Source organism: Leguminivora glycinivorella, chromosome 9 (assembly GCF_023078275.1).
Source record: "Leguminivora glycinivorella isolate SPB_JAAS2020 chromosome 9, LegGlyc_1.1, whole genome shotgun sequence".
NCBI lineage: Eukaryota > Metazoa > Arthropoda > Insecta > Lepidoptera > Tortricidae > Leguminivora > Leguminivora glycinivorella.
Genome location: NC_062979.1, coordinates 8,097,534 through 8,112,394, shown reverse-complemented (window position 1 = coordinate 8,112,394; position 14,861 = coordinate 8,097,534). Strand labels below are relative to the sequence as shown.

Genomic DNA, 14,861 nt, shown 5'->3' with positions numbered 1-14,861 from the left:
GAGGAGTGACGTCACGGTCAATTCATTTACTTTGTATCTTTATCTTTGACTTATTAAATAGAAATTATGTTTAAACACAAGTACTGTGTCGTACTGTCCATATTTTTTTTTAATTATGTGGTGCTTTATTTCGTGCACTGCATAAAATATTTTATTACAAGCTTTTTAAATTTAACTTGCCTTGAATGTTAGTTTTGGGTCAAAACGTAGAAGCTAAATTTGACTCACTTCCCGATTTCTGATTGAGCGGAAATTTTGCACACATATGTAAATTACGTGACAATGCAATATTATGGTATCATGGAGCTAATCTGATGATGGAGCAGAAAGGTGGTCATAGTAACTCTGTTATGAACTGTCGTATCCCCATCGAGTAAGAGGTTTTCAGAAACGTTTCGGACAGCAGTAAATGACTGTTGAAAGAAAGGTACAGTCGGCGATAAAAGCTTGTGCAAAAAAGAATTTTTTGCATAGAAACTTATTTTAAGTAGGTATAGGAAACTAGCCTATTCTCCAGTGGATCATGGAGATCGTGCGTTATTAAATAACAAACACATTTTTTTCATATGTGAATGTGGTCATTTAAATACTCGTCGTAAAATTGTTCCACAAATCCCCTTGCGCGTTGAAAACTAACTAAAAGCTGAAAACCGACGTAACTTAATATAGAAAACATTTTCACTCAATTCCGTGTAGGGTTCACTCTGCATTATCAAGGTTTGGGCCCACATGCTACCTAGGGTTGCCAGATGGTCCGGGTTTGGCGGGATTCTCCCAATTTTTCTCATGTCTTTCCGACTCCCGATAATAGTATTTTATGCAACAGACGTTTAAAGGAGGTCAAAAAAAGACGAGTGGCGTGGGTAACAATTTGAGGAGAAGCCGAAAATTGTTATTAAGACGCGTGGGTACTTTATGACTCAGTTTAACACCGTTGCATACAATACTTTTTCTACGACCGTGCACTTAGTTTTGTATAGTTTTCTTGAATAACTTTCATGAAATTCAGACTGTTTCCTGTATTTTGACGCAAAGGTCTGCACTGTCAGCTAGGGCTTGCATTCCGGAATTCCGGAATCTCGAAATTCCGGAATTTCGGACAATTTTTCCGATATTACAGTTCCGGAATTGAAACACATAATCTCGAAAATTCCGGAATTGGAAAAAGATATATTTTTGGACGAAAACGTGTAATATCAGCCTGGTTATTTTACAAAACTACCACCGCGTCTATAAAAGATATGTAAATTCATTAAGTTAGACACTCCTCGGATTCAGGTAGTGCCTATTTTATGACCAAAGGGTTGCATCCAGGGCTAGTTAGAGCGAGATAGTGTAGTTTTAACCCGCTAATATTATACCATTGTCACTTTCTGGTTTTGCTCTCAATTGTTTTAGCTAATAAGTGAAATTTATAATCATTTTAAAGTAAATAATTAAATATTTGTTGTAGAAAGTTTTGTTTTGTGATAATTTAAAATTACTAGCCGGGAGTTGAGTGTTATGCTCAAATACTGAAGGACAATTAAACATATGAATGAATGAATGAATGAATTGAATGAATGAATGAATGAATGAATGAATGAATGAATTTATTTGCGGAATACGGGTTACATAGGGTTGGTATAATATAATGACATGTTCTCCATATTCTACTTAAACAAGCATGCAAATTTTATGTATTTCTGGCGGATTGATGTTAATCAGTCCACCAAATACAAAGACCTAGCCTATTTACAAGTTTTAGCCAAACATGCATAATTATTATTAATAATTACATTAAAGATTTAAAAATTCATTAATGGAATAAATATTGTGATCGCATAACCAGTTATACAGAGCAGTTTTGAACTGATTGAGATGTAGATTTTTTATGTTCATAGGAAGCTTATTATATATTTTTACACACATAAAATATGGACTAAGCATTGTTTGTTTCAAGCGGGCTTTAGGTACACTCAATAGGTCTTTTTGTCTGGATATCCGGTCGTTGTAGGTTATAACCTCATAGTTTTTATTAAAATAATTTTGATTGCTGTGCACAAATACAGCTGTTTCGTATATATATAACGAAGGCAAAGACAAGAGTTTGTGATGTTCGAATATGGGTTTACAAGAGTCAAGTGGCTTAAGTGAAAATATAGCTCTGATACATTTTTTTTGTTTAACAAAAGCTTTTTGAATATCAGGGGAGTTACCCCATATGGTAAGTCCATATCGGAGAACAGACATTACGTAGCCATGGTATGCTACAAGGGCTGCCTCACGCGATACCGATTCTCGTAACTTTCGGAGTGGAAAAATAAATTTATTCAATTTTTTACAGACATTTTCAACATGAATGTTAAAGTTACAATGCTCGTCTAAATGTATGCCTAGAAACTTTACGCTGTGATCTAAATCAACTTGTTCTCCGTTGTATGTAACATTAAGATCTTTGGGTTTGCTCTTCCTCGTAAGATATTGTACATGCTTAGTTTTAACAATATTTATGGACAAGTTGTTGTTTTCTAGCCATTGTATAGTGTTGTGTAAGGTTTGCCTTATCTCTTGCTCGTATGTCTGATCATCCAGGCACGGTATTATAATCGATGTGTCGTCAGCGAACAAAACAGATGGATACTCAATGAATTGTGGGAGGTCATTTATATATAAAGAGAATAGCAACGGCCCTAAGACGCTACCTTGAGGGACCCCGAAGTTATTTAATTTGTAACTTGATGTATAGTTTACTATAGTATTTTCTTCTTCTTTAATTATTTCTGTACATTGAGCTCTTCCACTTAGGTAAGATTTGATCCAGCAATGAATATTACCTCTCACACCATAAATCTCTAATTTGTCTAGAAGCCTCTTATGGCAAACCAGGTCAAATGCTTTTGACATATCGAGAAAAAGAACGCTTACAGATTGACCTTGATCTACATGATGTATTACTTGTTGTAACAAAGAAAATGCAGCAGTTGAAGTTGATTTGTGTTTTCTAAAACCATGCTGATTGTCAGTAAGTAGACTGTACTTATTAGCGAAATTGGTAAGTCTTTCAAATATTACTTTTTCAAAGACCTTTGAGAGGACTGGTATTAGAGCAATCGGTCTATAGTTACATACTTCTGTTTTTTTACCTTTCTTGTATAGCGGTTTAATAACGGACTTTTTAAGTTCACTTGGAAATAAACCTTGACTTATTGAAAGATTTATGACATATGACAATGGGCTACATATTGATTTAGAGCATGATTTGAGTATTTTCGAGTTAATTTCATCGTAGCCCGCTGAGGAAGTATTTTTCAGCTTCATAATAATTTTATGTACTTCTACTGGTGTAGTGGGATTACAAAACATAGTGTTGTCATAACGGCTAAGGCCCTGAAGGTATGAACTGTAGTTTGGGTGGAATTTATTTGATACATTTATATAATAATCATTAAATATCGTTGCTATGTCATTTGGGTTAGTAATTATTTGACCATTGTTTAATATTTTTTTTATTTGATTGGATTGCCTGGAGTTACCGACCTTTTTACTTATAATATCCCATGTGGCTCTACATGCATTTTTAGATTTATAGATATAGCGGTGATTACTCAGTTTTTGGGCAGAATGTATGCACCGTCGTAGTATTTTCGCATAACGTTTATATTTTAATTTATTATCAATACTAGGAAATAAGCGTGCTTGAAGGTATAATTGCCGTTTGCGTTTTGTGCACGATTTGAGGCTTTTTGATATCCATTTAGCTCTTTGAGGTTTGATTGAGACTGAAACTTTAATCTTAGGGAAACAGAGTGAGTGAAACATGGTCATAAGTTCAAAAAATGCATTAAAAGCACTGTCAGTATTAGTTTCATTGTAAACATCATCATAGGGTATTTTTTCCATGCAGTGGATAAATTTTAATAAATTTTCCTCGCTGTAGTCTCTTTTAAATATGTACATTTTTTTATAGTAGGTATTCGTTTTATTAAGGTGTACGTGTATAGACTGAGCGCTATGATCAGACAGACCTAACTCAAAAATCTGCCCCTTCACTTCAGGTATATTAGAGACAATGTGATCTATACAAGTTTGGGATGTACTTGAAACTCGAGTGGCTTTCGTTATGTGGTGGGCCAAATTATAATTGGCAAGCAACTCGTTATAAGATTTTGAAGTTGGAGTGGATTGGAGAATATTTATATTTAAATCTCCACAAATAATGATGTTTTTATGTCTAAACTTTTGTGTAATAAATGTTAGAAAATTGTCTAGGTGTTGCATAAATATTAGTTCATTTGATTTTGGGATACGATATAAGCATACTATGACACTGTTTTTGGATTTAATTTCAATCCCACAACATTCAAAATCGTTCTCTAAGGCAAATCTATTTAGGTTAAGCTCTTCGAAATCAATCCAGGGGCGAGTTAGTATACAAACACCACCCCTTTTAGTATTTTTCCTAGAAAAATGGCTAGCAAGCTTAAAGTTTAATAATTGTATATTGCTTTCGTGGCCAGCTTGAATAAAAGTTTCTGATAAGCATAAAACATCTATTTTTATTTTTTTATCTCGAAACTCTGAAATAGTTAATTCTAAATTTTCTAATTTATTTAAAATTCCGGCTATGTTTTGATGCAAGACTCCGAAGGTATTTTGTTTGGTGAAAGGGGTGTTTCTTGGGAAAAAACCGGAGTGTTTAGTTTGTCTAAAAAATCAGTCTCATTTTTGTTTGGTGTAGTGGTGTAGCTAATTTGACTTTCTAGGATTGATGACATCATTATACTTAAATCATGAAAAATGGTACGCATTCCTCTATTATTTACGCGTCCAGACATTTTTTCAAACATAGTATAATTATATGATAAGTTGTAGTTACTGTCTAGAAGGTATGCATACTCTGATCTATTTACATCTCGATACAATAAATCATTAAAGATTTCAACCCTTTTGTTAAACACATTAGAATAATATCCATAATTAAAAGTAGGTGCACATATTATAATATTTGTATGGCAGATATGTTCTAAACATTGTTTGATACTAGACACAAGGTTAGTATATTTTTGGGATTTTTTAAAGTCCTCTTCCCCAACAAATATTATACAGAAATCACTCATAGTAAATGTTCTTAACTTATCATTTAGATTTTTCAGAAGTGTTAATATCCCAACATTTGGTGTTAAATAATGACATATAGTATAAGAACTACTAAGATATTGATCCATAATATTCAGCATTTTATTGAAGGGATTTGTACTCAAAAAGCAGACTCTACTTTTATTTGTTCTCTGCTTGACGGAAAAATTCGGCGTGGACGTGGGCGCAGTGGTGGCAGAGGGCGATGACGTACTTCTCACTAGTTCTACAGGGATGCTTTTCTTCGGGCTGCTTGACTTCTGAGCCGTGACAGAACTGGTAGGAGTTTTATTCGTATTTGTAGAGTTTAAATAGCTTTTGGTTTGTTCTTGATCTATATCACTATCGTTCAGAGAAAGGTTTAGTTTTGATTTCCTGAGACTTTCTCGTCGTTTTTTTGTAGAAGAAGTTTTCCCATTAGACTGGCCTGGATATGTGCGTCAATTTATTAATTTTCTTAGAATACTCATTTAAAGTATTTTTTAAGGAAGTATTTTCTAGTAACAGGTTTTCGATTTCATGCTCTGCGCTGTTGAGTTTTAATTCTAATTCGGTAATTTTTAAGTTCAAAATTTGAATTTTCTCGCTGTCACATTCAAGCACGCCGGGACAGCTTTTATTTAAGTTTTGTTGACTGTCGGTCGTTGGTGATGGTGATGGTGACAAGGCGTAGTCTGAGAGCTCAGAGGTATCCTGCTCTTCAGAATCTGATAAAGAGTCAAAAGAATTTCGCGTTGGGATATTGACTAAAATTTCATGCTTAGTGGTCATGTCGGATTCTTGGATCTCTTCAGATTTACTGGGTCTTGGTGATGCAATGATGTCTTTTTTTGGTTTTTGCGTCTTTTTGCTTCGCGTATCAGCTTTTATAATTGGAACTGCTGATTTTTTTCCTGAGGATTGATTAGAGGAATTTTTACAACAGCTTCGACAGACCCATTTTTCTTTTCCGCTAGCTGTCATTAATGTAAACATTTTAAATGATCTTCCAGCACAATTTAAATCATATACTCCATTGCATTTGGAGCATTTGAGTATGTTGTTAGCTTCCAGATTAGAACCACATTTTTTACATCTGAGCGCCATCTTTCGAATTTATCCTGAAGCTTAATATAGTAGTGTCTAAGTATCTAATCACTGTCCGTTGTAGTTCCACCTTAAAACCACAGATGGCGTTGTTATCAAATTTGGTCTGTGTAGTGACTTAACAAAAATGATCGTTTACATCCACAAATATTTATTGTCAGACTACATCTATAGTGTATATTTTTCACTTTATTTATTATCTTATCACACTTGTATGTTCAAGTCACTTAAAACAAACGACCAACACTGAGTTTTGTAATTTTTTAAAAGTAAATTCACTTAAAAGTCACCGGTTTTTTCTGCGATGTTTTTTGATGATATTAAACAACATTTTGTAAAGATAACACGAACACGTCTTGTTTTTGGTTCAAGGATCACTAATAACTCCAAAAATGTTTATATTTACACTGTTTACTATTTATTAGGATAATTTATTTACGGAGCGTTTCGAAACTAAGTTGCTAGCAGCAGCGCCATCTATGTCCTCTTGTAAATTATTACTTTTATTTTATTTCGATGCTCAATGGATAAAAAAATAACTTTAACGTTGACCACTATCAGAAAACTGGCACTAAAACCTCGTTTGTATCGTTAACTGTAGTTCGAAATACCTTGCGAGACCGATTTTGACGCAAAATGGGCTTTCCTGTAATATTACTAAAATGAAAATTTCAGTGTTATATGCCTTTCAGGTACGCAGTTATTGTCTTAAACGTCGATTTATAAGAAATTTCAGTTTAAAATTGTATTATTTCATCGAAAATCTACCAGAAAACCAAACCAAAAAAAATTGTTCAATTCCGGAACTAGTTCCGGAATTCCGGAATTGAAGTCCAATCTCGAAAACCAGTTCCGGAATTGAAAACCGTCCGATATTGCAAGCCCTACTGTCAGCTAAGCTACCCAAAGCCTTCCCGCGCACGCGCGCACTATCGTTATAACAATGCGTTGCCATAGTTACAGAGCCAAGCAATGCGATTTCAGTTTTTTCGATACTGCGCGCATGCGCGGAAAGCCGGCGGACGTTGTCTTTGGGAATAGACTTTTATGTAGGGTTTTAAAGATCTATGCACGACCTTGTAAATGACGAAAAACAGTTCGGGAGTAGAAGAAGTAAAAAAAAAACCCGAAAGACCACTTGGCGAAAATAACAAGCATTGCTGATGCTTCGCTCAGAAAGGAAAAAAAATGTTATATGTTTGGAAAGTATAGGAGTAACACCTACACGTAGTCAACTAAATAAATACGTTTAAATTTGTTTTTTATCATGCAGAAACGTCTGCGAGCGATATTACAAATTTTAAATTAAAGGAAAAATTCACACCGGGGCCATTACGTTTGTTTAGACTTATTGTAATTGAAATAACTTTAATCCGATTTTATTTTTAGTCTCCCCGTTGACCACAAACGCTTTACAGGGTCGAACCCTTTAATTTAAAGCGTTTGTGGACAACATCGGGATCTATTGTAAATTCATTATACGCGATATAATCCGATTCCCTAGTTTTACTCCTATTTCATGATTTCTTTTCAAGTCCCACAATCATAAAAAAATAGTCTTTTGTCTCGGCATTCGGATCATTCGATCTGGAAACCCTAATGCTACCCCCTGAAGGGAGAACCCCCACGTCCGGGAAATGTACAAGTTTTTCCACCGTGCACTATTTATGATGTCGTCTCCCTCAATATGTTAACAATAGCCACTCAACCAATCCATTACCGAACCTACACAGCAAACAATAAAGTAAAAAATCTAAGAGCACGTGCGCACACTTATGTCATTTTATATAAGGACGTTCTGTCTCGAATATGTACAACGATCAAAAGTCGACTTAAGATTGACGAATGTAGATTCATAATCGCTTGACGTACGCTCAATTTTAACGCTTCACGTTCCTTTTTGAATCTGCAAGGGTACTTATGAATGAGCATTTTTAAAGAGCATAAGTAGCGTAATGTGATAAGTAGCTTAAAATCGTGTGGTCATAGTTTTAAAATTTGTTTTAGCGTGTACCGTTCTTGGTGGTTGTGTTTAATAGAAACTGAACTTGAGGATTGAGGATGGATTGGTATTTGTTCTGCCTTTGTGACCTCCATTTCATTTGAAGTGCGCGGTCTAGCCGAAAGTCGCAATCGTTGACGCTACGTGGTAATCGAAACGTAGTCTGGTTCTGTCTCGCCACAAAGAGCGATAGAGGAGAGCTAGCTTAAAATAGAAGAGTAAGCAATTGTCCCCTTGTCTAGACATCCTGAAGTCCGGAACTGATCGCTTAGCCGAAAAGTTGACGCTGGACGCCGATCGAAAAGCAGACTGCCTCTGTCGCACCAATTTGGAAGAGCGATAGAGATAGCGACGAAAACGATATTATCGTAAGCGTTTGTGCAGTTGGCTACGTAGTGTTACCCTGGTGTTTTGTCTTAACATTCGCTTCAATTATCGTGTTTATTGAGAACGCTGTGCTTGACTTAAGCTTTTGTACGTTTCCAACCTAGTTTGGATCGAATAATATCTCTGAATAGTAGAAACTTTCGCAGACTTTAAGTCGTCAGATCCAACTAAGTAAAAGACATAATTCTTTGCTTGCTCCTTTAATTTTAGTACAGTCACCGGCAAAAATGATTTCTGTACCTTGTCGCTTTTAATCGTTTGACAACTTCGTATGACATTTCAAACAAGACGTTAATATGACAAGGTACCGAAATCATCACTTATTTATGACGGTGACTGTACCTACATAAGTTCTAACATCAAAATCTTTTTTCATCATTGTTGCGTAATGAAGAATAATGGGCTACAAAAATCCTAAACTACAAAAGCTAAGGCGAGCCTTTCGGGATAAAATTTAAAATTTTCTCTTAAATGGGTGCGCCATTAAAGGGTTTGTTCAGTATATTGTACCGGTGTGAACTGGTGAGAAAAGAGCCATTTTGGTGCATTAAGCAGCCTTTGTTCATTATTGTACTTCTTCAGCCATTGCACGTTTTTAATCACAATGTGCAGAACTTAGTGGATTCTATAATATTTTTTAAAGTAAAAACCGATCCAGAATTGGCCCTAATCACTTATCCATGTGATAAGACGTCTGTCACTCTCACACTGACATACTTGCCAAAGCGTGACAGAAGTTTTATCCACGTGGATAAGTGATAAAATTAGAAGCATGATACGCCGGCTGATGAATAAAATTGAGGACAGTGGCTAAGATGGACCGATGAGTGATGGACTCCTATGAATGATCTCCACTGAAACGCAAAATGTAATAAATAAATAAATAATAAATATTGGGTACACAGATCAACTTAGCCCCAAACTAAGCAAAGCTTGTTTTATGGGTGCTAAGCGACGATATACATACTTAAATAGATAAATACATACTTATATACATAGAAAACATCCATGACTCAGGAACGAATATCTGTGCTCATCACACAAATAAATGCCCTTACCGGGATTCGAACCCAGGACCGCGGCTTAGCAGGCATGGGTCACTACCGACTGAGCCAGACCGGTCGTCAATATACGGAACACATTTTATAAATACTATATTTTGCACCATGTCTTCGTCAGTTATTTCCTTTTAAAGTTATCAGTTGGATGTTTCCATTTATTTCTTGCTGTAATCTTAATTAGCCAATATTTAGTTAAGCAACTGGAAGGATATTTCCCTCTTTATCGTTTTCGCTGGATAGAGTCTGGATAGAGTGGCGCTGATTGTCAGAAAAATACTTAATTACTTATATGGACATGTCAAACAATAACACTAATAGCGGCTGCCGCTGCAGCTATAATTTGACACTATAAGATTAAACAGAGTACCCTCAAAATGGGGGCAACAGAAGTCATGTTCCTACCGAATACAAACATTAATCGAGATCAAAGGTTTAAAGTGCTATCCAAATTACAAAAGCGGTCAGGTATATGTAACATTCAAGGCGGTCACATTTCCGGTCAGTAACCCCTATCCTATGTTCTATTGTACAAACGTCTGTACCCCGTTAAACAAATGAAAGTAGCTTCTCATTTACCTAAACTGTATTGTACGATACACTATACACTGCCAGTTGCCACTGCCAGTAGATTTTTTTCAAGTTACTTTATGGTGCTTCCACACTGGGCTGTTATATTAAAAAGTTATACGTATAACATGGTGTGACAGGGACAGCGCGCCTTCGCGCCATCGCCATGTGGCAGGGACAGCGCGATGGCGCGATGTCCGATGACGAAAATTTGGTGAAAAGATTCTTAACTTTTATACTTAACTAGCTTTTTCCCGCGGCTACGGCCGCGTACTAATCTAATCTTGTTTTCCCATACAAACTCCCCCCCCATTTCACCCCCTTAGGAGGTCAATTTTGAAAAATCCTTTCTTAGTGCTCTTCTACACCTTATAAGGAACATATTTACGTGCCAAATTTGGAATTTCTAGGACCAGCGATTTCGTCTGTGCGTTGATATGTGAGTCAGTCCGTCAGTTTCGTCTTTTATATATTTAGAATATTACTAAGGAAACCAAACCCTTTAGTTAATGTAGGTAACGATTAGTAAGTATAAAAATATATTAACAATATTTATAATTGTAGAAGAGGTCATGGAGACTCTTAATGTCTGATGGGGGTCTCAAGAAATCGAAAGAGCCCTTCCAATTAGGACAAGTACTTCACAAAAGTTAAATAACGAACTCTTCAAAAGGGTATATTTGTAAAGAGCACAGATTGGAAACGGTTTATTGTTACAAATAAGGCATATTAGGTAGTTAGTAGGTATAAAAAAGCGTACACCCATCTTAAAGGCCGGCAACGCACCTCCACCACTTCTGGTGTTTTGGGGTGTCCATGGGCGGCAGTGATCGCTTACCATCAGGCGACCTGTTTGCTCGTTTGCCTCCTATCCCATAAAAAATGGTTATTTATATCGCACGAGCAAGGATTATTATTTATACGTATAGGTCATACTAAGAATCGTACCTCGATTTTTTAGCGCCACCTATTAAATACTATCATAACTACGCTGATAATGCCTACAAATTTATTTTTTTCAAAATGTGTATTGACGTGATATCATGATTTTAAAATAAAGAAATATGTCATTTATTCTTATAAAAAATAAAAAAACGCAAAAATATTTGGGAAAATATGATTTCGGCCAGTTCCAGGCTGCGAACAGCGCCATCTAGTTTTAAGCCTAAAAGGCCCGTACATTTCAGGGGTACGCTTTTTTGTATGGGCTTTGTCAATCCAGTAATAAATCGTTCTTGGCACGAATAACAAACAGATATTTGATTAACAAAATGTGAAACACATTTAAATTGTCAAAAAAACTTTCGATCACAGCATACCAGACATGTTGGTCACATACCAATTGTTTTTATAAATGCTGCGTTCATGGAAAAATCTATTTGTTTGGTAAAAAAGGCAGCATGATAAATGCTTTGAAACGGATTGTGAAATATGTGGGCATAAAGGGTTGATAGCATAACGTTTGAATTTGGCATTTATTTTTACTGACAATTTCATTGCTCGAGATATTTATTTTATTTTATTGGAAAATAACAACTGAATCTATTATCACATACTATTTGTATATTCATATTATGTCCGATATTCGATAGGTCGTGAAAGTCTAGGCACGTGAGATGTGGAAATCAGTTTGTCTTCGCCTAAGACGGAAAGTCGAGTAGCTATTTCTGAACAGTTTGTCCTTTGGGTGAAGCAATCTAACGAACAATCTAGTACCAGTAGTATCTGAGTAACTACATTGATCAAAAATTGTGTCCACTCGATTACATAGCTACAGTCACCGGCAAAAATGAGTGATGATTTCGGTACCTTGTCGCTTTTAATCATTTGACCGACATGATGGTCACCCATCAGTTTTAGTAAATATTGCGATCCTTTGTAAGTCCCTGGTTTAATGTGACTAGGAATGGCAAGACACGACACAGGAACTGTCTAATCTGTGAATTTTACAATCAGCCGCTGATATACGTCATGCTAATTTTAGAAGTAAATCAAACAACCCGCATCACTTCTTATAAATCGTCAATTAAATGATCGTGCCTCAAATAAGCTTCTCTCGGACGTCAAGATAAACCATTCGTAATAGAACGTACCTGCATGCCGACATTACTAATCGCACGACATTTAACAAGCTTACCCGCTGGACTAATGTTGAGCTGGGTGTTACATTATGAGCGCTTCACAAACGAGAGTTCCGGGGTTACAGAGTATTTCCGCGTTAAGGGCTCCTCTTAAAACCATGCCCTAGGTTCAGAAGAACGCGCGGTGACACGCGGTTGGCTCGTCGCACCAACAAATTGTATCAAGTCAATGTTGTTGTGTACGTGATTGAGCATTATCGCACCTTGCATGGTAGGGCACGCAAGATCTTGCACCGCGCGTCAGCGTCAAGCCGGCGTTATGACTCGCGTCGTCAATAGGCTTCGCTGACTGCTTTTCATCACGTGGACCGTATGTTTATTTGCCACATAGGGTAAAAGTTTCATGACCTTTTGTTCGTTACAAATAACATTCTTACAAAAAATCGTAATGGAGAAATGAAAATAATTTACTGCAAACTGGAGGACATCAAAATTATTCAGGTACAGGCTACTGCTGTATGAAACTGATACTAATCTGAATACCAACTTAATTTTCAAATATTTCTCAATTCCGACACCGTCTACCAACTACTTACTCCACAGCTGTTTGTATACCTATCGATGTCCTAATCAGCTTAAACGTGTAGGTACCCTAATCTGGAGCTTTGCGAGCGTCCAATTAGATTCCGTATTCAATTATTTGGTGAATTCCACCGGTTTTGTCCCTGCGCAGCGGCTACGATTGGATTAGTTCGTGCATTGAATTCAGAGCTATTTGCATACCCCTTTAACTTAACATGCCTTTGTTGGTTATTGTTCGCCGGAGGCGGATTCTAATTTGATGATTTTAGTATTAGATCTTAATGATACAGCACCGAGTAATTGCTTGATGATAGAGATAGAGAGATAAGAGCAGTTTCAGACTAGCGTTTCACGAGCATGTAAAAGTAAGAGCGTGTATATATCAAATGAGATACAGAAACGTATACGGGCGTGAATATGCGCTAATCTGAAATCGCCCTTGAATCAGCCGGAGAATTTACTTAAACTTGTCAAAAGTATTCAGGTATAAAACTTTTCACTGCATCGCGACATGCGAAATGTCATATCAATTCGACAATTGTAATAAAAGCTGGCACCATGTAAACGTTCTCTCTGTATTCAGCTTTATGTAGAGTTCATGCGGAAATAGAAGAGTTACACACGTTTCACTCGTCAAACTCGATTCTTCTGTACCCGAACCCGAACAGCCTGCACGTTCTTGCAACGTACTGATCGAGATTTGAGCAGTCGATTTTAGTTCATTTTTTGATTATCGTCGATCAATTTTCATAGCGCCTAACGTACATTTATTGTTACAGTGACGAGACGAAGGAGGTGGACGGGCGGGCACGGTCCGAGTCTGGAGACGCGGACTCCGTGTACCACGTGCGGGGCGCACTGCACGACTCCAGGTGGAAGGAGCAGCAGGTACTGTCATACCAGCCTAACAGCTGGAGGTCATGAAATTTAGAAATATAGTTTTTAACTATAAAATAATGCTATGGACCAGTTTTTGTTATGATTAGAGGAAGAGGTGGAACACGGTGTGGCCCAAGTCTGGAGATGCAGGACTAACGATGTGCATACCTATTTTCTTATTTTTCGAGATGCACTGCACGACTCAGATGGAAGTGGGAGTAGCAGGTATCTGTCATACCAGCCTAACAGCTGGAGGTCCAGGCTATGGACATTTGTTAGATGAGAGGAAGAGGTGGAACAGGTGTGGCCCAAGTCTGGAGATGCGGACTCGATGTACCTCGTGCGGGGTGCACTGCACGACTCCAGGTGGAAGGAGCAGCAGGTACTGTCATACCAGTCTAACAGCTGGAGGTCCAGGCTATGGACATTTGTTAGACGAGAGGAAGAGGTGGAACAGGTGTGGTCCAAGTCTGGAGATGCGGACTCCGTGTACCATGTGCGAGGTGCACTGCACGAATCCAGGTGGAAGGAGCAGCAGGTACTGTCATACCAGCCTAACAGCTGGAGGTCCAGGCTATGGACAATTGGACATTTGTTAGACGAGAGGAAGAGGTGGAACAGGTGTGGATCCAAGTCTGGAGATGCGGACTCCGTGTACCACGTGCGGGGTGCACTGCACGACTCCAGGTGTAAAGAGCAGCTGGTCAGTACCTGCAGTATCGTTGATATATGTCCTCGTCTAGAAGACGGCTACGAACTGGATGCAAGTGGCGCGTTGATATATTTTGGCCTTGATTTATCACGCAAACATTTTATATAAACGATCATTTTATGGGCGGCGGTGATCGCTTACCAACGACCTGTCTGCTCGTTTGCCTCCTATCCCATAAAAAAAAAGATTTTATAAATGTAAATTAAATTTTATGGGACTATAATCCGGGTGCCGTTTCAGGAATCAAATTTCAACCGAAAATTATGGCCATTTATCCGGCCCTTCATTTTAATGTAATGATAATTCACCTGGAAAATAGGCTTTCCGGCAAAGTATTCTTACTAATTGTGCGAGTCTGATAAATTCTGATCTGAGGTAAACCAGCA

General features: G+C 37.2%; 1 protein-coding gene across 1 annotated transcript in view; it reads left to right on the top strand.

The window, feature by feature from the left end:
* LOC125229304 (muscarinic acetylcholine receptor DM1) overlaps positions 1 to 14,861 on the top strand; it is a 166,796-nt gene that overhangs the window by 141,595 nt on the left and 10,340 nt on the right. Inside the window, exon 3 of the mRNA XM_048134105.1 lies at positions 13,664 to 13,772. Coding sequence (XP_047990062.1) covers positions 13,664 to 13,772 — 109 coding nt within the window. The remainder of the gene's footprint in view (positions 1 to 13,663; positions 13,773 to 14,861) is intronic.